The sequence below is a fragment of the Zosterops lateralis genome (assembly GCF_965231275.1).
Source record: "Zosterops lateralis genome assembly, chromosome: 2".
In the NCBI taxonomy this organism is placed as follows: Eukaryota; Metazoa; Chordata; class Aves; order Passeriformes; family Zosteropidae; genus Zosterops; species Zosterops lateralis.
Window position 1 is genome coordinate 5,304,050 of NC_139763.1, and position 27,288 is coordinate 5,331,337.

At 43.6% G+C, this 27,288-nt stretch overlaps 1 protein-coding gene across 3 annotated transcripts in view; it reads left to right on the forward strand.

Annotated features, from left to right (window-relative positions):
* Positions 1–682: 682 nt before the first annotated feature.
* Positions 683–27,288, forward strand: part of ABCG1 (ATP binding cassette subfamily G member 1) — a 55,100-nt gene continuing 28,494 nt past the window's right edge. Inside the window, exons 1-2 of one of the 3 annotated variants that reach the window (XM_083854401.1) lie at positions 683–761; positions 3,658–3,901. In XM_083854401.1, coding sequence (XP_083710527.1) covers positions 720–761; positions 3,658–3,901 — 286 coding nt within the window. In that variant the 5' untranslated portion in view covers positions 683–719. Of the gene's footprint in view, positions 762–1,240; positions 1,302–1,354; positions 1,430–3,657; positions 3,902–27,288 lie in introns of those variants that run through there. The other 2 variants (XM_083854402.1, XM_083854400.1) reach the window with 2 other exon arrangements.

Sequence of the window (27,288 nt, forward strand, 5' to 3'; positions counted from 1 at the left end):
GAACCGATTGTCCAGAGAGAGTGTGGAGTGTCCCTCGCTGGAGATGTTCCAGAACCATCTGGACACAATCCTGTGCTGTGTGCCCTGGGATGACCCTCCTGGAGCAGGGGCTTGGACCTGCTGACCCACTGTGGTCCCTTCCAGCCCGACCATCCTGTGATTCAGTGATTGTGTGACCTCGCTGAAATGCAGCTCTTTGGTGTGAGGAGTAAACGAATGGAGAATATAACTCAGTGACAACTTCCTTTCCTCTCCATTCCTGAATTACAATGGCTCTCCCATAAATCAGTGGGTAGGAGTCCCAGGGCCAGAAGAGCTCTCTCGTCCTCATAAAGACGGGATGGCACAAGGCAATATTGGATGGTGCTTCTGCTGCACATTTCCTCAGGGAATGCCTCCGGCAGCCCATCAGCTCCCTGCCGGGGGCGTGGGGACAATGCTGGCCGTGCTCCTTCGGGAGCGACCTTCGGGACAACCCCCGGGACAAGCCGCGTGTATGGGCACAGCGACAGCCACGGCCACCAGCGGGTTGGGGACACCCTGCCCACCTTTCCCAGTGCCGAGCGGCGCTCAGACCCCGCCGCTCTCCCCATCCCCATCCCCGGCGGGGGCGGGCCGGGCTGGGGGCGGCCCCAGCTCCATCCCCATCCCGCCCGCCTCCCGCAGCCAGTCGGCACTGGAGGGCTCCTCCGCCGGCAGCCGGGCGGGCAGCGGTGCACATGGCATGTCTGATGGCGGCTTTCTCCTTGGGCAGCGCTTTGGTAAGGCTCGCCCTCGCCTTCCCTCGAGCGCCGGGCGGGGGGCGAGGTGCGCGGCTGGGGGATGGAGATGGAGCCAAGGCTCCGCGGGCAGTTCCCGAGACGCTTCCCGAGGGAAAAAAAACAGGGGCTGCGGGGTGCAGGATGGAGGGCTGAGGGATGCGAGATGCGGGATGCAGGAGGAAGGATGCGGGATGAAGGATGCGGGATGAAGGATGCGGGATGCGGGATGAAGGATGAAGGATGCGAGTGCGCGAGCGGCGCACGGCGGGACTTGACCGCTGGTTACCTCTGTCTGTAGCTAAGGCGGGGGGGATTATCGCCGAGCATGCTCCCTGCGCCGCTGCGCCCCGCCGCCTCCCCGGCGGATTTGCGGAGGGACCGTCACCTTTGCATAACACCCGGGGCCGGCGGGGACCCTCCTGCCGCTGCGACCGGGCGGGCACCGCCGTCCCCGCCGGGCGCCGGGAGCGGCCCGGCTCCTCACCGGCTGCACCCAACTACATGGGAAAAAACCCCAAACTGTGCAAAAACAGCTGAGAGGTGAGCGCGGTCCTGCGGAGCCGTGCCCGGAGCGCGGGGCTGGTTTGGTGCGGGCACAGCTCGGGATGCGGGGCTGGGGCGGAGAACAGAGAGCGCTGCAGGTGATGGAGCGCGCAGAGGGGGTTCAGGTGTGTCTGTGACTTGCACACGGCTTGTGAGTCTGTGGATGTCGTAGCCACGGGATTTTTGCCCGGCTTTTTCCAAGCGAAGGTGATGCCAAGAGCGGGAGGAGTTTGGAGCATCGCAGGTGCTCGGGGGGATCCTCACCTGTCCCTGGAGGAGGGAGGAGTGTGAACAGGCAGCTCAGTCCACAGAGTGACTGAAATCCTTCAATGTCCCTGTAAACAAAAGTCTTTGGCTTCATCCTCTGTGCTGATTGACTAGTCAGAGGCAAGGGTCTTGCCCAAGGGATATTTCTTTTTGGATCGATCTAAACTGGAGAAGCTCTGTCAGCTGAATAGTCAAGGTGACCTGCTCACTGAGAGTTCATTTTTGGATATTCCCTCTCATCGTGTGAAGGTGCTCAGTGGTTCCTCAGAACAAAACAGATCATGAGTGCCAAAGTCAGCCTTGAAAACATTCAGGGAAGAATATTGTTAACTCAGCTTCTCTGAGTTTTTAGGGAAGTTCCCCTGCTTTAATTGTTGAGCTCTAAGATGTTTCACATTACTCCTGTTATGTTCAAATTACATACCATGGCAGCCCACTGTTTAAGAATTTGACAGTAAGTGTTACTGGATACCTGACCTCTGAGTAAGTTGAGAGCACGATTAAAATCTCTTTCTTGAGAAAATGTGGTGAGCAGAGCTGATTTCTTTCATCTAGAACTTGGGGTTTGTGCGTGAAGAATGTGAAGACGCTGGCCATGGAGTGGTTATGCAGGAGTACTTTTTTTTTTTTTTTTTTTTTTTCCACCAGTAATTATGTAGGACTGGAGGTTTTTTAATGTTTTTTTTTGTCAGCATTCATGACAAGTGACTGATCTGAGCTGGGCTGCTGTTATAGCAAAGATGGGAAGACCAGGAACAATGAAAGGGAGATGGAAGTGGCACAGGGAAGAGGAGGCAATGTCACTTCTGAGTTGAATTAGAGAAATAGAGGGAAACGGTGGCAGGACCTGCAGCTCTGTTGGTGTTCATGCATTGGAAAGTAGTGCAGCACATCTGCTTTCCATGAGATAACTTTGTAGATGTGTCAGCATGGAAAGCCTGACACATAACCCTTCTACAGAAAACCTTTCCAATACAAATCTGCGTTAAAAATACTAAATTTCCTAACAGACAGCTTTGCAGATGTTTGGCTCTGCTTATGACATCCACTGTTCAAAATTCTGTTTAGCTGAAGAAAATTCATGACTGACTCTTTCTCTTTTGAGCTTACACACATCCTGCTCATATTGGTGCAAGACACCTGTGCTGGTGAAAAGAATGGGGAAAAAAAAATCCAGATTTTGTATGCATAATAAAAAAAATTAAAAAAATTAAAAAAAAAAAAAAAAAAAAAAAGAGAGAGAGAAAGATGGGTAGGAGGTTGTTGTCATGGTCAGGAGAGGAGGGGAAGGAGATTTAGTCAAAAAAGTGCCAAGTGAAATTGCACTGAGTGCTGTGGTAGGCAAAGTGTAGCAGGAGGGATGGTTGTGAGCACAGGACATTGACCTTAGAGTGTAAGTGTCAAGAACTGGAGCAGGGTTTGTGTGTTTATGTAGCTGATAAGATTTCCATTAGTTATCACTATCAAGCATGGAAAGCACTCAAGGATTTTGTGTGCAAAGCATTGTGCTTTCCTAAAAGACCTCCAGAAAAGAACTTGTACTGTCATTCCAGGCTGTAAAGGCTCCAGAACTATCAGTGCAGGAGAAAATAAGGCATGAAACAGTACATTTGGAAATACTCAGAAATATAATTTCACCTTTACAGAAGTATAGGCTGATCCAGTGGAACAAGAGCTCTTAGACACTTTGAGTGCCTGTCTTTTGAAATGTCTGCACAAATAATTGTTCAGCTCCCTTCCTCCTTCAGCTCTGTCCCAAGCCCTGGAATCAGAGTAACTAGAACCAAATTCCTTGAGTGCATGAGAAACCAAATACAATGGGGCTGAACTTATAAACGTATTAATCTGGTGCAAGATCTGAAAGGAAAAGTAGTGCTAAAGGAACTGTATGTGCTGCAAAAACTCTTCTACCTCTTCTGTCAAGGCTCAGGCAAAAGAACAAACAAAAGATTGCTTTATTTTACTCCTCTTTCACCTTACAGTGCCGCATTTTTTGTGCTATTTAAGGAATAATTCCTCTGATGCAGAAGGTTTTGGAACGTGTTCCTAAACAAAAGCCAGTGAACTTTCTCCCCTTTCCCTGCAGGGTGGCAGCAGCTCTGGCTGCACCATGGCCGAGCCAAAGTCTGTGTGTGTTTCTGTGGACGAGGTGGTCTCCAATGGCACAGACACCCAGGACATCCGACTCATGAATGGGCACCTAAAGAAGGTGGACAATGCTCTGACAGAAGCTCACAGGTTCTCCTACCTGCCCCGCAGGCCAGCTGTGAACATCGAGTTCAAAGAACTGTCCTACTCCATCCAGGAAGGGCCATGGTGGAGGAAGAAAGGTGAGGAAAACAAGGTTTCATCCACGAGAAGGCTGCAGGTGCAGCAGTTCATACAACTGCTTATTTCTGCCTCCCAATTCTTAAGTATTTGGTGTAAATATAGTATTGCCGTGCTGCCAAATATCTGTCCTGTGATCTTGCCTGTCTACAATTTATTGTTGAGGGTGGATAGAGCAAGCAGGAGTTTAAAGATGGGGGTGGGGGAAATGAGGAGGCTTTGTTTTTTTACTCCTGCAGTTGGCTGTTTGGTGAGATGGTTGTTTTTTTCCTCCACTCTTTCAGAACAGTGAGTATCTCAGAATTTCAGAAGGCATTAGACACCAGGATAAAAACTGCTTTCTTTAAAGGCTGTGTTTGGAAAGAAATGCTGTGAGCTGTAGGTTTCTCTACAGCTTAGATGGGTCTCTCAAAGCTTATAATTTCTTTGAAGAAATCACTGGCTCCTGCTGGGACTGAATCCTGAGGTTCAGTCAGGGACCAAGATGATCTTTGGGTGGCTCCTTTGCTGATGCACTCTGCAAAGAGTTCACAGCCTGCAACACAGGGCATGCCAAAATTATAGATATTGGGCACTTCTCAAGGAAGAGAAGTGTTGGGAGTAGGGAGGGATTGTTCAGCTCTCTTCTTTATAGGTTCTTGGTTGATTCCAGTTCTAAAAAGTGTTTCTGTCCTTTCCCCTCTGCTTGGCATCAATTCCTTTCATGCCTTCATTTGCTTTGTGTAACTGTGTATTTCCTAGAGAGTTTTTGGTGGGGGGTTTTTTGTTTGTTTGTTTGTTTGTTTGTTTTTGTTTGTTTGTTTCTTTCTTTCTTGTTTTGTTTTTGTGGTTTTGCTGTTGTTGTTGTGTGTGAATAGTCCTCTCTGAAAGGAAAAACTGGGTCATGCAGTAAATTCCTGCCAGTGAAAAGAACTATGCCCAAGAGTAAATATTGAAATCTTCAGGAGAATTTTGTGTACTAAACGACATAATTGCCCTTCCTTGGGGAATTGTCTCCCAGTAATGTAAATTGGTATGGTTGTGTGCTTTAGTTTTTTTAAGAGATAAGGCCCTGCCAGTGCAGCCCTCACCTGAGCCACACTTGACACCTGCACTGGTTCTGAAACTTTAAATCCACTGGCTTAAAGGTTCCACTTGAAATTGTTTCACAAAGTACTTGGCTGCCCTCTGTAAATTGTGTCATTATCACAAAAGCAAGGCTTCAATAGTCTAAATATGTGTGGTATGAAAAGCACTGGAGCTGTTGCCATGAAAGTGCTACTGTATGTGGACAGCCTGTGCATACAATTATTCATTTGTTGAAAGATCTGCAGATTTCATGCTTTAATGGGTTTTTCGACATCAAAACTGTATGTAGACCCACTGGCCTTGTTTTAATTATTTGCTAAAATTGCATGGAGCCACATTGTCCATAGCAGAACAACTTGGTTTGGCAGCAACTTTGGTACATTCAAAATTCTTCTTTATCTTATCAGAACGAACACAAAACATTGAAGGGTTTTTTTTGTCCTCCAAGAGATGGAGCTATGCCAAAACATCTCATTTAAGATTTAAAAGCTTGAGATTTCTCACTGGATCTCTGTCTCACTGGCCAGAAGTGATTGAGGTGCTCTATACCCAAAACCTCTGTTCAAATACTCTGATATGCCTGGGTGACTTGGCTTGAACAAAACCACGTCCTGGCAAAACATCCTGCTGCTGAAAATGACCTGTGGAGGTGTTTAGCTCTGGGGTATGGCTATGGCTGTGTCACCACATTTGGATTTGAGAGAGGAGAATCTCAGATAACTCTAGAACCTTTCTGGCAGTCTGTGTGCAGGGGCTCAGCTCCTCCTCACCTGGCCTCACCTGATGTCATTCCTGGGAGCACCAAGGACAGCCTCAGAGGGGCTGAGCTGCTGTCTGCCAGCAGGGCTTGGCTCTCCTCTGCCTGCCAAAGACCTGGAACAGGCTGGGGAGGTCTGCACTCAGTGCCAAGTGCCTGTGAGCCAAGGAGTGCTCTCACAGCCAGGAAGGTGAATCACATTGTGTGGCTGAGGCCATTCCCAGCTGGAGGCAAGCCCTCATCCTTCTCCTCATCAGTGAGAGCACAGCTGGAATATTGTATCAGTGTTGGGTGCTTCGTATCAACAGAGATAGTGGGAAGCTGGAAAGGGTCTGTCAAAGGGGTAAAAAATGGTTCAGGGGATCTGCAAAGAGCAGCTGAGGAATCTGGGCTGCTCCTGCCAGCAGTGCCAGCTGATCAGTAACAAGAGCCCACGGGCACAGATGGCAGTTTGGGTGGTTTAGGGTGGACACCAGGAAATAAATTCCTGTTCCCTGGGTGCAGCACTGGGATGTGTCACCCAGGGACTGTGGGGCTTTCCCCACCACAGAGGAGTGTGGGCTGAGCAGCTGATCTGATCTGGAGCTGCTTTGGGTGGAAGGCTGGGCCAGGTGACCTCCAAAGGTCTCCTCCTTCAGTGTTTCAGTGAGTTGCTGGTCAGATTATAGAAACCTTTCAGAACAACTTTTCCTCCCAGACATGTTCCCTCCTCCAGGGACTGGCTCAGTATATTGGTTTTAACAGGAAAGGTTTTCCATTGGAGAAGTAGAAAATCAAATTGCCTAAATAGTCTCCAGTGGAGGTAGGACTCCAAACAGTTCAGATCCTTTGAATTGTTTTAGTGGTTCTGCAAGTAGAAGTTTTTTTGTGTGTGATTTGGGATATCTCTGTTCAAACCTGATGGATTTGTAGCTGAGTACGTTACAGATAAAACTATTCTGAACACCTTATACTGGTTTCTGTTCTACTGGGAAACTGGGACTTTGCAGTGCCCAAGAGAAGGGCAGTATTGTGCCTCCAAACACTGGTGGTTGCTGCAGTTCTGCACTCCTTGTGGACTCCCTGTGCTAAAAGTCTCTCTCTTATTGCTGTAATGTGAAATACTTGAATTCACTTTTTATGAGAAGAGTAGCAGAAAACATGCTGGGAAAAAAAAAAAAAAAAGAGATGTCTCTCAGTTCACACTGTTCTTGGGTGCTGGTTGTGGTAATGAGAGATAAGGGATGCTGTTTCAAAAATGTCTTTTAATTAATGGTGTTTCTATTCTGAAATGGAGCTTGAAAAAGAAAATCTACTATTTCTACATCATTCTCTACGACTGTAATGAATTAGTTAAAACCTTTCAAGAGTGTTGGATCACAAAGGCACAAGTGCAGTTTCCTTGCAAAGCCAATTTGTGCCAGCATGTTGGAGAGGAATTCAACTGAAGAGCAATTCCCTTCAGTAAAAATGGCTTTGCAAAGTAATGTTAAGGTTAGGCTCTAAATTAGCAGAAGGAGGAATAATTAGTAGTGCTACCATTGTATTCTGTACTCAGCTTGATTGTTCAGACAATGCAACTCATGGTATGTCATGTCTTTGACTTTTTATTAAAAGCCAAGAGAAAGGTGAATTTGCATTACTTGTCAACAACAAAGAAGCTAAATAAGCCATAGTTAATGGAAAATTGGAATTTCTCATTGATTTTTGTCTCAGCCTCAAAGTGCTTAATTAAACTACTAAACATTGGGTTTTTTTCTTTAAATACAAAGAGGGGCATTTTGATTCTAAGGTTTTTGTGATAAACGCTGCTCTCCTTATGAGGTCTTGTCAAACTCATAGCAGGGATTGGTGTGACTCTGGAGCTGATTAATTTCCCCTGAGGTCAGTGGGATTAACAGGGAAGGAATATGGCAGGTCAGTCCTTGATCAAAGCAGCTGTAGCTGACCCATTCCATTCAGTAGGAGCTGTTGCCAATATGGAAATTTGAAAGAGGTTAAAGAGGTAAAAGTTTCAGGAGGTCTCAGTTGACTTTGGCATTTTCCCAGTAAAGCTTTTAGGGAATTGGTCAACAGGTAGAAACGACCATTCCTTCAGTTTTGAAGGAAAGAGATTTTTGAGTGAGGTTAAGGATCTTCCAGAACTGAAAATGTGTCTCAGTCTTTGAATCCAGGCTGTGTTCAAGCACATCCTGGGGGTTTCCTGTGGGTCAGTGAGGTTCACAATTGCAGAAAGCCCCAGGACTCCTGGAGGAACTGTTGTGAGGCCAAGATGCACTGGCAAAGCCAGGAAAAGGGAACTTCAGCACATTTATTATAAATAATAAGGCTGCTTAGTCCCAGGATACTTCTCCTTTCTTTTAGGATGAGGGACCCAGCTGGCTTGGAGGGGAAAAGAAGGAGTCCTGTGTTAGATCCAGTGTGGATCCTCAAATGGGAAAAGCAAGATCTGCAGAGCTCTGGAACAAAACGTGGCTGAGGTTTCACTGTCCTGTCACAAAGCCATTTATCTGAGGGTTGAGAAAGGGATAAAAGTGGCTCTTGGCTTCTGAGCTGTGTGTTTAAACTGCAGCTTGAGATGTGAATCACAGGAACACTGAGATTTGTTTTACCAGTTCATAGACAAATTACAGATGTGTAGGTTTTCCTACTAGGACTGCCTGAAAACTGTTTGCAAAAGGATTTGGTAGAAAAGCCAGTGCCTCAGGTTTCTGTCATTTTTTGTTAAAAGCACCATGAAATAACCTGAATTGTGGTTTGGGGATGAATTATGTATAGTCCCCTATACAAAGAGGGCATGAAAAGTACTTTGGAGCTTTCTGTCTAGGTCAAAGTCATTCAGCTTTACATTCTCTACATCCATGAAAGGACATTTGCTCTATCCTTTCTAGGTGGGTTTACTATAACATAGGATGGGAATATTCTGCCTATATAATTGAGTGCATCCAGGAAGAAAGGAGTAATAAATTTGATTGCCAAACACCACAACAACTCAGAGATTGCTTTTTTTAATTTTTTTTTATTTATTTTTTTCCCCCTCTCACATTTCTCAGCACTCACGGCTAATTAGGCAACGCTTTAGTTGGAAATTTCTCCGTTGTTATTTTTAGGACCTTAAATGAGTCACTTTGAGCCGCGTTGAGTGCGAGTCCTGGTAGGATTCGGTCTGGAGTAACCTGGGAGGGAGGGATGTAACCCCGGGGATTTATTTTCGTGGAGCGGCACAAAAAATTTCGTGCTCAGCAGAAAACGCGACGTCTCTCGTTATTTTTGGTTGTGGGAACGAAGCGGGAGAGGTGCTGCTGCCTTTGCTGTCAAGGTGGTGGTTGTTGTTGTTGTTGTTTTTCCGCAGCTTTGAGCGGCAGGAGGGGAATGAAGGACCTGGAAAGCTCCGGGGTGTCCGATGGGGGAGCCTTTGGCAGGTTGTTTGGTATTCATGGAAGGCGAAAAGTGGCCGTCACAGCCCGAGATAAAAGTGTCATCAGAACAGCCCGATCCCTGCCAGCTCCGAGGGCTGGGTGTTTATGTTAATACCGTTCTCTGCATAAGATGGAAACTTTCAGCCGCTGTCAAACCATCAGCGGAGATTTAAACAGGCTGGGCTTTGCTGATTTGCTTCGGTGTTAGAAATTAGTTCTGCTACAGACACACACTCGGACAGACCCCTTTCCTTTTATTTAGTCAGCCCGCTTTTATTATTTTTTATTTTTGCAGCATCCTCTCTGTACCTTCATTTAAAAGATCTCACACTCCCCATCCCCTCCTTATCTCCCATCCCCTCTGGAGATACCCAAACCAAACGGAGGCGAGCAGGGGGGGTCTGGAGGGGAGGATTTGGCCCTGAATGATGCGTTAATCCGTGCTGGGGGTGGCGGGGCAGGTGCGGTGCCGGCGCCGGGCGCGGTTACTGCCGGGCGATGAACTGCAGTAACCCCGCGGGAGGCGCTCCCGCCTGCTCGGCTGCTCCAGGCGCTGTTGCTAAGATGGGAAAGAGGGAGGGAAAGATGCAGAATGGGAACGAGGAAAAAAAATCCACTTTTAGAGAGAGGTTTTTCTCTTTTTTTTTTTTTTTTTTTTTTTTTTTTTTTTTTTTTTTTTTTAATTTTTTTATTATTATTATTTTTTCCTTTCTTTTTCTCCTTTTCCTTTCTTTTTTTCTTCCTTTTTCTCTTTTTACTTTCTTTTTTCCCCCTATATTTATTTTTTCCTTTTTCTTCCTTTTTCTCTTTTTCCTTTCTTTTTTCCTTTCTTTCTTTTATTTCTTTATTTTTTTCTTTTTCCTTTATTTTTTCTTTTTCCTTTCTTTTTCTTTCTTTTTCCTTTCTTTTTTCCTTCTTTTTTCTTTTTTTCTTTCTTTTTTCTTTTTTCTTTTTTATTTTTTCTTTTTTCTTTCTTTTTTTATCTCTTTTTTCTTTTTCCTTTTTTCTTTTTTCTTTTTTTTTCTTTTTTCTTTTCTTTCTTTTTTCTTTTTTTCTTTTTCCTTTCTTTTTTCTTTCTTATTTTTTCCTTTCTTTTTTATTTTTTCTTTTTTCTCTTTTTTCCTTTTTTCTTTTTTTTCCCTTTTTTCTTTCATTTTTCTTTTTTCCCTTCTTTTTCTTTTTTCTTTTTCCCTTCTTTTCCTTTTTCCTTTCTTTTTTCTTTTTTTTCCTTTTTCTTTTTTTTTTTAACTTTTTTTTTTCCCTTCTCTCTGACAGATGGGTTGTATTGTCATCAACCTTTTTTTTTTTTTTTTGCCTGCTTTGTCTGAGAGCGTGTTTTCATCTCGAGGAGGAGGATGTGTGCAAATTAAGATCCATATGTTAGGAAGAATAAACAACTTAGGCTGGTTGAAACCAACTGCGATGCTGGTAAAAGGCTCTTTATTTAGGCAAACAGTGTGTAGATTCCTAGTGGCATAAAGTGTTGGCAAAATTAATTAAATTGAGGCACAATTTTTTAGCAGAGAGTTTCTAAGCACGTGTTTTAACCTTGATAAAATCCGTGCAAGTTTTTCTTTTAACACTTTAAGCTGTGTCAAGATGGTAAAAATATACAGAGTAGTGGCTGTTACTGAAATAGTTCAGTGTTTTATTAAGTGATAAATAACTCTTCCCAGTGTCCTCCTGCATGTGTTCTGGAAAATAGAGGTTATTGGGAACAAGTCTTGGTCAGCCCTTTGTCTGAGATCCTTCTACTGTTTCCCAGCTGAGTGTGACCTTCACCATTCCTTGTTTTCCTTCTAGCAGAATCCATTGTGATTGTGGGTTTGGTTTTTTGTTGGGCTTTGGGGTTGGTTTTTTGGGGTTATTTTTGGGGGCTTTTTTGTTTGTTTGGAGTTTTTTTGGACCTGGAGCTCTTTTAGAAATGTGCCTTGAGTTTGGCTCAGTGAGTTTTGGTCACTGAGTCTTAAAGCTGAACATCTCCTTTCTCTTTGCTGTATTGTTTGTTAAACTTAAACATTACAAAGACCTCACTTTTTTTCATATTTCATTGATGAAATAAATTCTATTAACTGCTGCTGTGAAAACTCGTGGCTGAGGAAGGGGGTTTTAGAGAGACATCAGTTAAAGCATTCTGGGATTTATATGCCAGGAAATGGTCACAGTGAGTTGATGGGAGTTTGAGCTCTGGTCTTTGCTCTTTCCATCTCTCAGAAAATCTGTTGGGGTCTGGCTGTAACTCACCCTGACACCCTTCCAGTACAGCTTTCTGTGTGTTGAGTGGCATTTGATGAAGTGATTTATCCCCTGCCCATAGGTGGTCATGCCCTGCTCGAGGTGTTGAGGGGGTAGAGACAACACACACCAACATCTGGCTGTACTTTTGTCACATTTCAAAGCAGACTTTGGTTTCTGTAGTCTGGAAATCCATCTGAAGGCTGAGGGAAGGAAGATGAAGCAAGAGGCATTTTGCAATTGGAGGCTTCAGACATCACATGGTTGATCAGGGTTTTCCACAACTTCACTAAGAGGAAAGAGAAATCACAAGAGCAGACAGAAGTAGAAGCTGACATGGGTAAAAATGCTATTAAAGTTCATTTTTTTGTTGTGCACTTGCATGCCATTTTGCAAAGTGCCTGCTGGAAGTCCTTGGGGTCTGAGCTCCCTAGGGCAGATTTTTGTTCTATGGGATTTAATATCTGAGAGTTCAGCTCTGTGTCCTCTGAGAAATTATTTGCTTCGCACTTCCCTGTAGCATTGTTCTTGTAGGTAAACTTGGAGAGAGTCAGAACATGATGCTACTCAGAATATGGCAGGCCCTCACTCAACTGCTTTTTAATTCACATTCACATCACTTTAAACTTTGGATGGATAACTTTGTCTTCTATTAGAAGACAGTCTTTGGTCTTATTATTAAAACAACCAGTCAAGACTTACAAGAAACAACATGCCAGGAGAACCCCAGCAAAATTTACATGGTGGTTTAGCATGTGGGAATGAACTGATTTGGATTTATAATTAAAGCGTTAAAAACTGAAAGGTGGGTGTTCAATCTCAAGATTAAAGTCCTTGAGGCAAAACCTAAATAAACCAGAGATGCTTTAACCCCAGAACCTCTGTGACTTGCATCTGGTGAGGTGCAGAAGGACATGACAAAAATGTCCTTTGTAATTTTTTTTTTGTCAAAAATAAATTGGGAGTTTGGATCATCGTGCCCAGAATCCCTTCCCTTTTCTGCAGGCATCTGGGAGAACTGGCCACCTACCTTCTTGTGGGATTAATTCATTTAAGAGCTTTAATAAAATACCTTGTTGAAACATGATATCCATGTCAGATGACAAAATGCCCCCTGGTTTTTTAGGTATTCCTTCCAAAGGGAATATTAATGCAATTAATATTGTCAAATCTTGTATCAGAAGCTTCTCCACAAGGCCTTTTATCAAAAGCTTTGGGACAGTAAGAAGCTGAGGTGGCAGCTGTGCCCAGCTTTGAACTCAGCAATTTTTGGTTAACACCACTAGTGCAGAGGACAACAAACCCACCAGCCCTTACTTAGACTGTACTATGTGGAAAATTAATTTTCTAGTGTGAAAGTTAATTTTCTACTGGGGGAAAATAATTTACAGGCAGAGCTCTAGTCCCTGGGACTGGCAGAGTGTTCCTTATCAAGCCCAGAACCAAGCTTTAGCAAATATCTTCTTGATATCAAAGTCCATTAGGAAATGGAAAGGCTGAGGGTCCCCAAATTGTCCAAATGTAGTCACTTTTTTCACCAACTTCATGAGAAGAATACATAATACACAATGTATGGAAGAATTACTGCCCAGTTCTTTTAAGTAGCTCATCCCCAAGTATGATGGAGAAGGGTGACAGCACAGAGAAAGCCAAACAGTTTTGGTTGTTTCCAGTAACTCTTTGAGCCTCAGTAACTTCCTACAAATAACTGTAAGGAGGCCTGATGAAATAGCCCATTAATGATTATTTTGAAAGTAAATTGTGAATTCATTTGCGAATTCTGTGCTTTACTGCAGACGTTTGAGTTTTGATTTGGCCTTTGGACACTTTGTCGCTTTGAAAAGAAGATTTCAGAGAAAATATTTGATCTGAATGTGAGTGGTGGCATAAAATACAGCAGGGCTAGTCCTGTGTAAGTGTCTCTGGAATGAGGACAGAACAATTCTGTCTAGGAAATGGTGTGGCTGGAGACTGTGCTGCAATGTGGCTCGAGTCACACTGCGGGTCCTTATCGGACCTTCCTGTCCCTGCAGGTCTTCTGTTCCCGTTTACAGCTCATTTAGGCTTTGCTGATTTGTGTGGGGGAACAGATGCACTCTGCAGACTTAATTTTCTTCAGAAGGTACAGGGATAAAGCCGTCCAGATTCTTACCAGGCAGAACTACATGGAATTACATAATAGCTGAAGAGATAACCGCTTGTTTGTTCAGGGTTTTGTTGGGGTTTTTTTTTGGTATGGTATCTGTTCCAAACAAAAAATAAATGGCAGAGACCTTGGCTTTACAAGCTAATTTACCATCTGCCTCTCATCTAGAACGTACAGCCTGCATCTTTTGTGTAAGAATCATATTTCTCCCGGCTTCACATGTTTAGAGTAATGACAAATGTTGTTTATAATTGCGGTGCATCTGCCACAAAAGAGGGAAGATAGAATGTGCCGTGGTCAGGTTCCTGGTAAATGAGAATGGACCTGTGCTCTCTCTCTTGCTGAGCCTTAGAGGGTAGGCTTTCATGCCAGGCAGAAGAAAGAAGTTTCAAATGAAGTGATGGTTAATATGAAATTTAAAGGAAAAAAAAAACCCACCACAAGCTGAAGCTTTTAATATTCTAGTTAAGCAGTGGAGTTAAATTCTGCCCTGTTGCATCAGTTTTGTGCTTTTGAAGCAGTCAAGTGGATGGGGCTGCACCAGCAGAGCCTGGCCAGTATCATTTTTTATTAGTCACAGTGCAGTTATTACCTCAAGTGCTTTGGAAATTAAGCACTCTAATAACACCAGCATGGCAGGGCTAGAATGGGTAAATGAGTACCCAATTAAAAGAAAGGGGATTGAAGCTAAATATTTGCTATTAAGAGAAAGAGCATTTTCTTTTTCTGGGTCAAAAAGCCACAAACTGCAGCCAGCTTATTGCATATGAATATCAAGGCCTGATTGCCTGAAATGCTATTTTGAGGCTCATAAAGCTGAAGCCTGTGGGTGGCTGGCTGGGCTGGAGTTCCATTTCCTTCTCCACTTGGAGAGGTGAAGGTCTTAGGCTGCCACCAGAGAGATGTGAGTCAAAACCAAGGGCAGTGCAGAGGGGCACATCTGTGCACAGCTGGCAGTGAAAAGTTACTCCCCTGGGTTTTCATTCTGACCCTGAGTCTTGCAGAATTACTTGAAGAGGAATTTGCCCCAGAGGAACAAATTGACAGTGTGTAAACACAAATATGATCAATGGGAGGAGACCTTTTGGAAAGTGAGTTGGGTCAGTCTGTTTTGTAACCAGAACTGCTGAGTTCTTCACCAGGAGTGTGCAATGATAACAACAGTAAAAATGAGACTGTCAGTAGCAGCTGGAGCTGGTGGGGCTTTGAGACACCTGGAGTTTCCTCCTGCCCTGGTGTGTTAGCCTTGGTTCTGTAATTCCAGGTCCAGCTGGTGGTGAGGCAGAGCACCCAGCCAGCTGCATGGAGCAGCAGGAGGACAAAGGGATTTTCCAGCACCCTGAGGGCTTTTCCAGCACCCTCATAAACAGAGATGACACCTGGGCAAGCCTGAGCAGCCCCAGTGTCTCACTGCCATTCCTCCTCCCTGGCTGATTGTGGGTTGCACACACAAACACACAAGAAAGGTCTCTCTACCAGTGGGTTTTGGGCACACTGTCCATCCAGTCAGTCCCTCAGACTCTGGTCTCCTTCAGCTGTTGGCACCTGGACCTACAGGAACCCCTCAGATTTGCAACCTCTTGCTCCAGCAACCGGTGTGCAGAAATTTCTGCTGCTGCCCACTGAGTCCATGGTGGTGTCTCCTGCACAGGAATTCTCAGTGGTGAGGGCATTCCCACGTTAGAAAGTTGGGAACAGTGTTTAGCAGGAGTGCAGGTTGGACTGCAGTGATGAGGAACTCTGTCAGACAGGTGTAGCTGCCTCCTGAGCTGCTTCTGGCCCCTTTAATCCCCATTTCCATCTATTTTCTCAGGCCTGTTCCTCCTCAGTTCTTGATCCATCCCTTTCCCTGCCTTTGGCAATTCCCCTAAGTGTCCTGTGATGGATGTTTCTCACTCTGTAATTCCCACAGCTGGTTTTGCACCATCCCAAACCTCTGTTCCCCCTGCATGGCATGGTGAAGTACAGCATTCCAGGGAGAGATTTTCCCTATGGACACATCTTGGTGGGTTTTCCTGCAGAAACAGTAGTCCTGTCCTTTTCATTTTAGCATCTTCAGAGTGGCTGAACTCAGTCTCTGTGCTCTGACTGGCCTTTTATCCCATAACTGAGCAAAGACCATTTTTAGACCTGACTTGATTTTTCTAAGCTTTGAATTTAAAAATAAATGAAATAATTTGGCTGGCCAGTGGTTTGTTTAAGCCCATGGAAAGTTTCCCTGTGGTGTAGATCATCACTGAAGTGGAACTCGCATTATAGGCACATTTTTACCCTCTGATGTGAAAGTTTCAGGAAAGTTATGAATGCCTGCAAATAAGGAATGGAGCTGCTGCACTTGTGGTTATAATAAATCAGGTTCTGCTGTCTTACAGGCTGAGTTATGACAATATGTGTGAGCTGCTATATCACAAACAGTCAGAACAGCTTGACAGACAACCCTGAAAGGAGGTTGACTGTTTGATTTCTTGCCTGGGAGAACAATGATGTAAACCTGAAGGAGAAATACATAACCTGCAGTATTCAGCAGTCCATGAGCCCTGGGGCCACTCGAAGGCTTGGTGTTCATGGGGAATGATTGTGCCTTGTGCAGGGACACCAAAAGAAAGATGAAACTTCTCAGAATACATGATAATGCTTAACAGATTTACTCTTTGGTCTCCAAGCAGAAGTATGGGCATCAGTCTCCTGAATCCCATGCATTCTATTCCCATTATAAAATCAACTAAACAACTGAAAATAAAGCAGGCCTTCCCATTCAGGGTGTGGCTGTGATATTTTAGCACTCATCTTTTGATTCTTATTGACAGGCAGTAAAAATAAGTTCCTCCAGCAAAGGGAATTGGGACAAAAGGTGGCACACAGCAAATAAAAATAACTTCAAAGCCAACCTACAATTCTTCTTGGATGTTCATACCGTGCTGCTCTAAAAGTACAGGCCCAAATGAACGTTGGAATCACTGCAATGATTTAGCCAAGGAACAGGTATCAGCATTCTGCCAGGGCTGTTGTCTTATGACAGAACATTTTGGACCAAGTTAACAGAAATTAATAAAGTTTTATGAAGGAAGGGTATGGCCTAATACCCAGAAGGAGCTTTTTCACTTATTTGTAGGTTTCACTGCTAAAACTACATTCTAAAAAATATAGAAGCCAATGAAATTAATTTTAAATCTCAGTGTTGAATGTCACCAACATGCAAGACATGTTTATATGGTGGTGGAATGTGTCAGCAAACACCATCCCATATAGTCTGAAAGCACCAGAGGACCCCCTTTCAGAGTACTAAAAGTAATATATTACAAGTATATTGTGTATGCATTATCTTTATAGATATAAATATGTTCAATATATGTACATTTAATTTACCTATATAGATACCTGTTAATATGACTGAGTAGATATACACATACACAGGCCATATATTTATATATCTATATCTATCTATATCTAACCTATATCTATATCTAGGCTATATAGAGATATTTATAGGTTATCTGTGTATATTTAGATGTATGTATGCTCATACACTCAGGTATATTTATTTATGTACAAAAGCTGGCTGCATATCACTGCAACAAATGCTTTGAAGATAACATTTTAATCAAAGTGTATATTCCTCCTCCTCCTTTGTAGTGACAAGATGATGCAATTATGGGAAAGCAGCAGCAACCTGATTTTTTATTTAATGAAAAGCAAGAGAGTATCAGTTGCTTAGAAGTGGTTCAGGTCTGTTGCTACTGGATTAACAGCATAACAGGTTAAAATAGCAGGAAAAATGAATGTAAAATGGAAGCTGTTTTATCTGAGTGTCAGTGGTGAAAAGAATGGCATGAAGAAATGGCAGCATTTTGCAGATGCTTTTCAATAGGGGGCTTATTACATTACATAAGTTGAGTAATTTTCTGCTCCCAGTCATTTCTCTCGTAATCAGATTGTTTGTGCTTTGTTCTTGTTTCCTTTAGAAGTTGTAAGAATTGGTTGGAGCTCTCATGTGCAGCAGTGGTGGGTCCAATTCAGATCTGTTTGGGCAATTATGCCTCTTTAGAGCTGCCGACATCATTGTCTGAATTTCCTCATTAGCTGAGTGTTTTTGGAGCTTGCTTTCCTGCTGGGTGTAAAGGAGGGTATGTTTATGTGCCAGGTAAATGGCTGCTACTTCTGTTTGTTTGAACAGTGGTTTGCTGGTGAAAGCTGGGGGGAGTTGTGTGTCTTGGAGTGCAGGAGGAAAATATTGAGGTTTTAAGTAGAATAATGTGCTTCGATTTGGAAGAGCCATCAAGAGAGTGGTGCAGAGAACAGGGACATGGTAGAGATGTTCTTCTGGCTGATTTTTCTGGGGACTAGAAACATTCCTTAACTGCACCAGGAAGGCAAATAACAGCACTGCAGATCCACAGCTGGAGGGCACTTCCCAGGAAGAGCTCTCTGCACATGGTGGGCGTCCACATTCCCTCGTGGCTGCATTTGCCTTCCCTGAGCACCTCTGATGTGGGAAAGGGGTTGGGCTGGGGAGGATATTGCCTGCTTGTGGTCATCCTGGAGAGGATCCACAATGTGCACCCCTCACACATGTCAGGGCTGTCAGCAGTCTGTGGTCACTTCATCCCTGGGGTGAGGAGAATGGGATAGGGATGACAAGAGCTGTGTATTGGCATTTTTTGCTGGCCACACTGGCACTCCCACACCTCGGGCTTTGTGTGAATTGCCCATCTTTTAGAAGATGGTCCCACCTCTCCCTTCTCCAGCTCCCCCATCTGCAGCAGCAGCCATTCTGTGCAAGTGCTGGCGCTAAAACCACACAGAAAGAGGTGGCTCCAAATGCTTCCAGGGTGTTTACAGCTGTACACAAGGAAAGGAGATTGGGGATGTAGTCAAGATTAACCTCTCCTTTTGTATTGCAGTATCATTATCTAATGAGATCAGGAGCAAAGCCCAGCAGCTTAGTCAGTATTAGAGCGTGGGCACCCATTTCAGGAGGAAGCCTTTGAGAAGAGCAATCCTGAGCCGTCCACCTACACCATTTTCTTTGTGGCTTTGCAAGATGGAAAAAGTGACAGCTGCAAACCTCCCCAGAGGCAGTAGCATGTTCTCCTGGTGTGCATTGCCTCCAGACACTTCTGCCCCCCTTGCACCATCGGCTCAAGGCCCATCTCCAGGGGTGACCCCAGCCTCTGCTGTCCCTGGGCTGCTGGGACAGAAACAGAACAGCTCTGCTGGAATTCATGAGGACAAGGTCTGGCTTTGAGCCATCCATGCTGTTTCCACCAGACCAGGTCCCATTCTTGGGGTTTATCTACTTTGGGACTTACCCCCTGTTTTCTGCCCTTCTGCACCAGTTCTGAAAGTATTTTCTGATTTAAGTTCAGCAAACCACCCTTTGCAAAAGGAACATGCCTTGTGCAGTTTCCCCAAGCATTATTGTAACATAACAGATGGTGGGATTTCTGTGGGCAAAGCCCAATTTTAATTTTTATGATATCTTGAATAAACCACTCTGTGTGACCTTTGCTTTGCTGACATAAGAGGGTCTTAAGAGCAGTGCTGTGGGAACTGTAGCAAACCCTTCAGTTGTATGAGGACAATTTATCTCCAGCAAATAAATGGAGAGTGTGGGAGACAGGAATTGAGTGGGTAAGATCCTGTCCCTGCTCTAAGATCTTGAGCTCAATATTTGATGTCAGTAGACCAAGAATGTGGGACCAGGGCATGTGGAGGCTGCTGTGCTAACAGTAATGTCAGCTGGAAATACACAAGAAATATTGCAGATATTACAAGCAGAGAAGTAGAAGCTCATCTGTTGAGGGAAGATAGCAGAGCTTAAAAACAGCGAGTTGGGTTCCACTCAGGTCCTCATTGGAAGTGGAGCAGTGACTCAGTTTTAACACATACACACAGGAATTTAGAAACATGGCAATATTTTGAAAATGTTGTGATCTGGTAACGGAACAATGTTCTGTACTTGTGCCGTTACCCAGATTGCTGCAGCCCCTGTCAGAATAAGGTAATCTCACCTGTTGGCACAAAAAAAGACACAGGTGGTGCGTTCATCACTTGCACATAAAGATCAGAAGCATTTAGCCAGCACTGAAATGAAAACCAACAATATTAGAGGTGCTTATTTTTTCATTTGCACACAGGCTACAGCTGTTATTACTGTGCCTTGTTCTGTCACATACACTTAGAGTAAAATTGCTTTGAAACTCTGAACTTGTGCATTGCCCATATGGCACTGAACATGCTGCCCTGAGAACTGTCTGTAGCTTGGCAGACCACAATTGCCTTATCACTGTGTGTAATTCATGTGGCAATGAGATTTAAAATTATTTTAAGGCATTATTTATTTTTAAGGTATTTTTAAAAACATGAATTGCGTGAGCTGTTGTACCTAATAGGCAGTAGAGCAAATTTGTCCTCAGGTGTCTCACAGCAGTGAGAAACAGGGCTGGACACATTCCTAGAATCATGGAATGGTTTGGCTTGGAAGGCAACTGAGAGATGATCTTGTTCCAATCCCCTGCCATGGGCAGGGACACCCACCAGACCAGGCTGCTCCAAGCCCCATCCAACCTGGCCTTGGACACTTCCAGGGATGGGGCAGCCACAGCTTCTCTGAGAAACCTGTTCCAGGGCCTCACCACCCTCACAAGGGAGAATTTCTTTCTAATAGCCAATCTAAATCAGCTCTATTTTAATTTGAAGCCAATTTCCCCATTATGTGAAATCATTTCATCCCTTTTAAATAGACCCTCTCCATCTTTTTTGTCAGCTCCCTTCAGGCACTGGAAGGCCACAATTAGGTGGCTAAAAGCTTCTCCTTTCCAGGCTGAATAAGCCCAGTTCTCCAGATCTTTCCTCATGGCAGAGGTGCTACTCCTTTGAGTCCATGTAGGTTCCTATTGTCTAAGGGCAGGTATAAAAATTAGACAGCAGCCCAGGCTCCTTTTTTTGGTCAGTGGACTTCAAGTTACTATGGATTTCATCCAAAAGACGCCAGACAAGTGAATCTCCACATTTCTTAGGGGAAATAGCTGTGGTGGGGTGGCTGAGCATCCACACAGCCACTCCCTCAGTGTCTCCTCCGCACCCCCAGAGCAAAAGCTGAAAACTAATGGATGAACATTAGATTAGATTAGAGCAGTTTAATTAGTGAAGCCAAGGTGCCTGTGTCCCCTCCCAGCTTCTGGCAGACCCCAGGCTACTATAAAAAAAAGGAAAGCCTAGACTTTGTGCAAGCCCTGCCTGCCCAGCAATAGCCAAAACCACCATTGATAATCAGTGTTATCAATACTGCTCCAAGAACTGCTCCGTGGGGGCTGCTCTGCAGGGAATTCACTCTGGCCCAGCCAGACCCAGCAGAACAGCTCACATTTCATGTTTACATCATAGATGGGGTTAAAATAAACCCCACACTGACATTCTGAGTTCATTATGAATTTCCCTACACGTCGGTGTTACTACATGGAAGGTTTCCATCTTCCACTCCTTTGAGTGGTGCAATATTGGCATTGCCAACTGCATTGCCCTGGTGTCTAGGTTGTCATGAATCCCTGCTTTTGATCCCTGAGCCTGTGGCAGCTTCTGAGCCAACACAAGCCTGTGCCACTGTGTTGATTTTAGTGGTGCTATGTTGTTTGGCAGGAGCTCAGTGTGGAGAGTGCCTGTGATTTTTAGGATCAAAGCTTGTTTTGAGGTGACATGGGCATTCTCCTAACTGTGTCTCTTCATTATTTCATCTAAAATGACAGTATTTGTGGGGGAAACTGTGTGAACACCCTGGACTCTTCATCTCCTCTTTATTTCCTGTGTATACTGATGTGTTTACTAGGCAGCAGAGATAAACTACTTACAGAGGGAGTAAAGTATAGGAAGACCAGTGATACAAAGTCATATAATAAGGGAACAAAGAAACCTCAAGTGACAAGTCAAGTTGAATTTTCCGGTAATGCATCCAGACAACACTTTTTTGAAATGTCCTTGTCAGTTTAGTTGGTGGTCAGGAAAAAGTGAAAACATGTTGCCTTGACTTTGGGAGGAAAGATGTGTATTGGAATATGGTTTACAGAGACATCTAATTAGAAGGTTATGAGAAGACCAGCATTTTTTTTTTTAAATGTGTGTCTCTCTTACTAATGATCTACATGAGTCTTCAGGCCATTAAAACTGCTCATTTCTTTTGATGGACTTCCAGTTTATGGAGAAAGAAGCTGCTTTTACTACCAAATTTCTCCTGTCTAATTGGACCAGTTGAGTCAGCCAGCTTAAATCAGCCCATAGCTTACCCTTTGCCTCTTCACTGAAGAGCTGAATAACCTAATTGTAAAGAAGGACAGAAAATGTCAAAAGAAGTTACAGTTGTTACTGGGAAATGAACCAGTGCAGAGTAAAAAATACAAGGGGAAAAAAAGGCTGTTAACACAGAGGGGCCTCCTGATGAGCCTGTAATGAAAATCCCTCTGGAAATTCTCAATATCCTCCCTTTGTTGGAAAATGACAGCGCATCAGAGTAGAAACTTGTGGTTTGTTCACAGTATTTTTTTTTTTCTGGCTACATTTTCATGCATGAGATCTGTTAGGTCGAGGAGTTTATAGTTAGGAAGAGGGAAAACCCAGCTGAGTGGATGACCAGGGCTTTCAAAACTGTACAAGACCCGAGGTGAAGTTCTTGATCCCACTGGAGGACTTAGGCTTGGATCATCCTCACCTCAGTGAGTTCCACTGGCCTCTGGAGTGACTTGTTGCTGGTTTGCCAAGGACATAACCAAGCAAAAAAACCCCAAACAACAACAACAACAACAAAAACTCCCAAAAAATAACCCTCCCAAAAAAAAACCCCAAATCCACCTCCAAAACTCAAATTTGAATTTTCTCTCTGCCTCAGAATAAGGCAGAAAACCTATAGTGGAAGTCATGCTTTTGTGATATGAGTTACTGCTTCCCACCTGGCTTCAATAATAGTTCTGTACATAATTCCAAAAAAACAGGAGTCCCAGAATGCTGAATGACTCTGATGCCTTATTTTAGTATGTCTTGAAAATTTGAATCAAAGTTCATCCTTTTTTATTTTTAAACTTCGAAGAATTCAAATGTATACATTTGAATTGTTTTAGTCTGTGGAATCAAAATTAAATCAATGGATGATATTTATATGACAATTAAAGTGCGTATATCAAATTATTTTTTCCATTTTGTGTGTGAAGAGTTTTTCTCTTAAGAACTCTTGATTTTCCCATGGGACATACTATTGATGAAACGTTTAATTGCTTAGGATATGTGGTTAGCACCAAGACTCCTGCTTTGCTCGTGCCACTCTATAAGCTTCAGCTAATCCATAACATAAAATTAGGTCAGCTGGAGCTTTTAAAAACAGATGGAAATTCAGGAGTTTACAGTAGTGCAATGGATGTATGGCCCTGTGAGGCTGCCAGCTTCTCCAAATGCAAAAAAAAGAGCAGAAATCAGTCCTGAAAGATGCTCATTCTACCTCATTTCCATTGCAGAACCAGCAGTGCCCTGTGCAGTGGCTTTTGTTTGTAACATATTCAGCACTGACATGCTCCAGAAGACGGTAATTACTTTTGAGGTGTTTAGAGGGTTTTATACTTAGTTTGCTGACCACAAAAAGTATTTTAATTTGGGCGACTTCATTAGTGTAAATAGTATAGAAGAGAGAAGTAAAAACACATTGTTCTAAGTAAAATGTGAGGAGTTCTACTTCTGCACACACTTCAGATTTTCCTTTGTTTTTACATTTGGGATGCATAGGTTGTATCTTTTACTAGATTAATGCTGGAATAAAGCAGCTACATTACCCTGTGTTTCTGTTCCAATAAAGTCTTGAGTGTTTGGAGGAGAAGTGATCAGAACCAGTGTGGCTATTTCTGAAAATAGAAGCCTCCCAGGACACGTGCTGCATCTGTCCATATGGCAGGGAGCAGGGATGTCCTGCTGCTGTCAGAGCTGCTTCAGCAGCCTCAGCAGCTCCTCCAAACACGACCCCTGCTCCCTCTGACAGAGCTTTTCCAGGTCTGGAGGCCCATCAGGAAGTTTCCATCCATGTCTCTGCTCCTGGGTGTCGACAGTTAGGTTAAAGACTCAGTGCATGGGCTTAAATTTTACTTTTTAAAACACCTCTGATATTTGCCCCTGAGTGTGTTCCAAAGTGTTCCTCACCTTCTTGTGGGAGAGAATGGGACAGGAGCAGTGGGAATGTGAGGGGATGGAAGTGAATTTGAAGTTTTCAGGGCAGGGATGTGCAGGAGTTGTTCAGAGGGTTGGGTGGCTGAGGTTCCCTGTTCTTCAGAGAAAGTTCCTATCATCCATCACTCGTGCAGCTGAGTTAGACTGATGTGAAAAAAAAAATGGAATTTGTGTGGAGCCAAATGTAACATTTTGAGTTTCCAAAGCTGAATAATGGGCTGTGATTTTTTTTTTTTTCTTGATATCAGAGTCTCTGGCAGCTTTTAAATTGCAGTGACTATGGCTGAAAACATTTTTCAAAATCCAAGAAATGTCTCTTGTGTCTCTAAGGGCTGGGGATGAAGCGTTGTCTTGTGAGGATGTGAGCAAATGCAGAAGTCTGTTTTAAACAAAACTCTGTTTCTAACAGTCTGAGAAAAGGGTGTTTTTCCTCTGCAGTTTACAGGAGACATTTCATCACATTCCAGTTTAAACTAGAGTTTGTGATGAAGATCACAGAAGGCTTTCCTTTGTGCACCAAGCTCTTTGAACCAGATATTGCCACGAGGCCCAGTGTGGAGGAAAGAGATGCTAAATAACTTCAGCTGCTTCTGCTGTACTCTAGAAAGCCCCAGGGCTCCCCCCCTAACCCTTACACGGGTGGATAGGAGGAAAGAGCCAGTTTTACTTTTCTTTTTCCCCTTCCCTTGCTCTGGGTACACAGGAGTGGGCAGGCTGGGAGGAGGAAGAAGGGGACTCTAAACATAAGCACAGGAGAGCCAGAGTAGTGTTCTCTGAGGTGGGAAGGCTTTCTGTCTGCAGAGTGACCCAGCTGGATCCACACGTGGCAGGGAAGGCAGATGGGGCAGTTCAGTTCAGAGCAGCTGCTGGGATATTTCACAGTATCTCCCACTAGAAGATTTTTTTTATTTTTTTCAAGAAGGGGAAGGATTCTGGTTTTATTTGTTTGTAAGACTGTGAATAACACTATTTGTACCTTGATGTATGAAGGTACTGCAATTATGAGAAATTGCTTTCTGCCTGATTGTCACACGTAAACAGCTCCCATCTCACACTGTGCCAGGCTCGTGACTCCGGTTTGTCATTCCAGGGAGTGTGTCAGCTTTTCATTTCAAACCGGGTTGGCTTTTCTTTTGTCAGGAAAGACCTTTTCCTCTGTGCTGAAGTGATAGAAACAAAGGCAATTAAAAAAAAAAAAAGGCAGAGAAAAGCAATTATCAAACAAAGATTAGGCTGTGGGTATTGCTTGGAAAAGACAATTCTACTAGATTCAGAAGAAAGATGAAGCTGTGCGTCATTCATACTTTTTTTTTTTTTTCTCTTTTTTCTCCTTTCATATTTCCTAAGGGTTGAAGATAAATTAGGGTAGCTATTTTCTGTGCAGGCAAAGTACAAGCTATGCCCCAGATCTCCAAAATGCTTCAACATGTAAATACTGCTTCTGGAGCCATCAGGTCCTGCTGCAAGTAGAGATTTATTTGCATTCGTGTTTGAAGGTTACTCTCGTTCATTGACCTATTTAATTGTCATGCTCTGTCCCCTGCTGCGGGCATATGGCTCCATGTGCCTGTGGAGGGAAGGGGAGCAGCTTTAACTCTCTCAGGCAGAAACACTCCACAGAACAACACCCAAGAAATGAATCTTAACATGGATGTAACATGCTAGTAATAAAGACGATTAAAAAATTAAAAATTAAAAATAATTATAAAAATAATAACAAAATAATATGAATGTGAATAAGAGTAAGAATCAGAATGAGACTAAGAATAGGAATAAGAATAAGAATAAGAATAAGAATAAGACCCTGGACCCACGTGTAATAGCAATCATCCTGTAAATCTCAATAGAAGGCTGCAGGACCAAATAAAGGGGGACAGAAAAAGTGAATGCAAGGAAACACAGGTTACTTAGATGCTTCTGCTCTGGTCATAAGCATAAAACCCATAAAATTAAATTGTGAGGGCTGGCACAAACCCATCCATCTCCCAGCACAGTGGGGAGCTGTAACCAGCAGTAACGGGCAAGGAGGTTTACTACAGTATTGGTGACATTTACTCTGTTCCTCTCTTGTGTTGGTGGAACATTTCTCAAGAAAATCTGAATTCTGCATCCACCTGCGTCCACCTCAAATTTTTGTTCCTTGAAGGTGTGGGTTCTCCAAATAAAGGGAGAGGGGTTGTATAGTCTATTAAACATTCAAACTCAAAATTAGGGGGCTGCAGAGCTTGCAAGCCTAACAGTGTCATATCTAATCAGTTATTCTGAGGAAGAGCAGCATTCAGATACTAAAATGACGTGATGAGCAGCCAGGATAACAGAGAAAGAGCGCAGTGCACATAACTCTTATTTCAGAGTTTCAAAGGAGTGGAATCTTTACTTAGTCAGGGCTTTTTTTGTTTGACTGCATAATGTGAACTGTCACATCCAGTGTCTTGCATAAGTTTAATATCTAGTCCATGGATCTGAGAGAACAATGAAATTAAAGGACTTTTCAGATTTTTTAATAATCTGCAGCTTGGTTTAAGATTGTCCCTGTGCTAGAACTCATCATTGTCCATCTTCTCATCATTCTCTTTTATTATACAACATGACCTACAGTTACTGGGGATTTTGTGTCGTAAATCTTGATTTGGGGGCTCACAGTCACCCTTTAGGCTCCAATTTATTGTTTTTCTGACTTGCCACAGGAGGAAGCTGCTGTTCAGCACAGGGGAAGTGCACTGGTGTCAAATGTTAGGCATTCATACAAACAAAAATTCAAAACTTGCTTTTAAGTTTGTCCTCAAACGTTTAGCTTTTGATTAACATCTTCCAAAGCTCGTTTGGGTTTTTCAGGCTCTGAGATGTTCTGGTTAAGTTTGAACCCAGTGCTTACCAGCACAGGGCTGTGTGCTCAAGCTAGTGGATAGCTTGAAGAGAAAAATATGTGAGTGCAAAGTAAGTGCCAGGGATCAAAGACAGAGTGAAAACACAGCATCTGATACCTTTGTGCATCCTGAACATGGCCAGGCTGCTCTTCTTGATGAGCTCCCAGGGAGCATCTGGAGGTGTGGAGTTCCCATCCAGCCTGAAGATTGGGAGTGTGCAATTGCTGCTGTGATTGTGCAGGCAAATGAGGGACCATGATCAAACTGACATTAAAACCCACAAAAAAGAGATACTTAAGTCAGCCATAATTTTCTTGGCAGTGGATGGGATTTCTCACAGCACTGATAGGCTGGGTGTTCCTCACCTAAGCTAATTGTCCCACTGTGGTGAGGAGAGAGGCACTTCCACAGGGTGATTTATCCCTTCCCAGAGCAGGAATGCAAAAATAAGTAGAATTAATCACCAGTTCACTGTGCCAGTCCCTATCCACCAATAATTTATGGGCCCTAGAAATGAATTTAGGTTAAGCATCGAACATTTTGATGTGTCAAATTAGGTAGATTGAGCACTGCAAGCCTCTCTGTGAGCTGGGGCTAAGCCCTGCATCTGAGTTACCACTAATCCACCTCATGACCACTAAGTGGGAAATCGGCTGTGGATCAAGAGCAATATGTTTGAGAAGGCCTGGCTCTGGGCTATATTAAGAAATGCAGTTTAGTT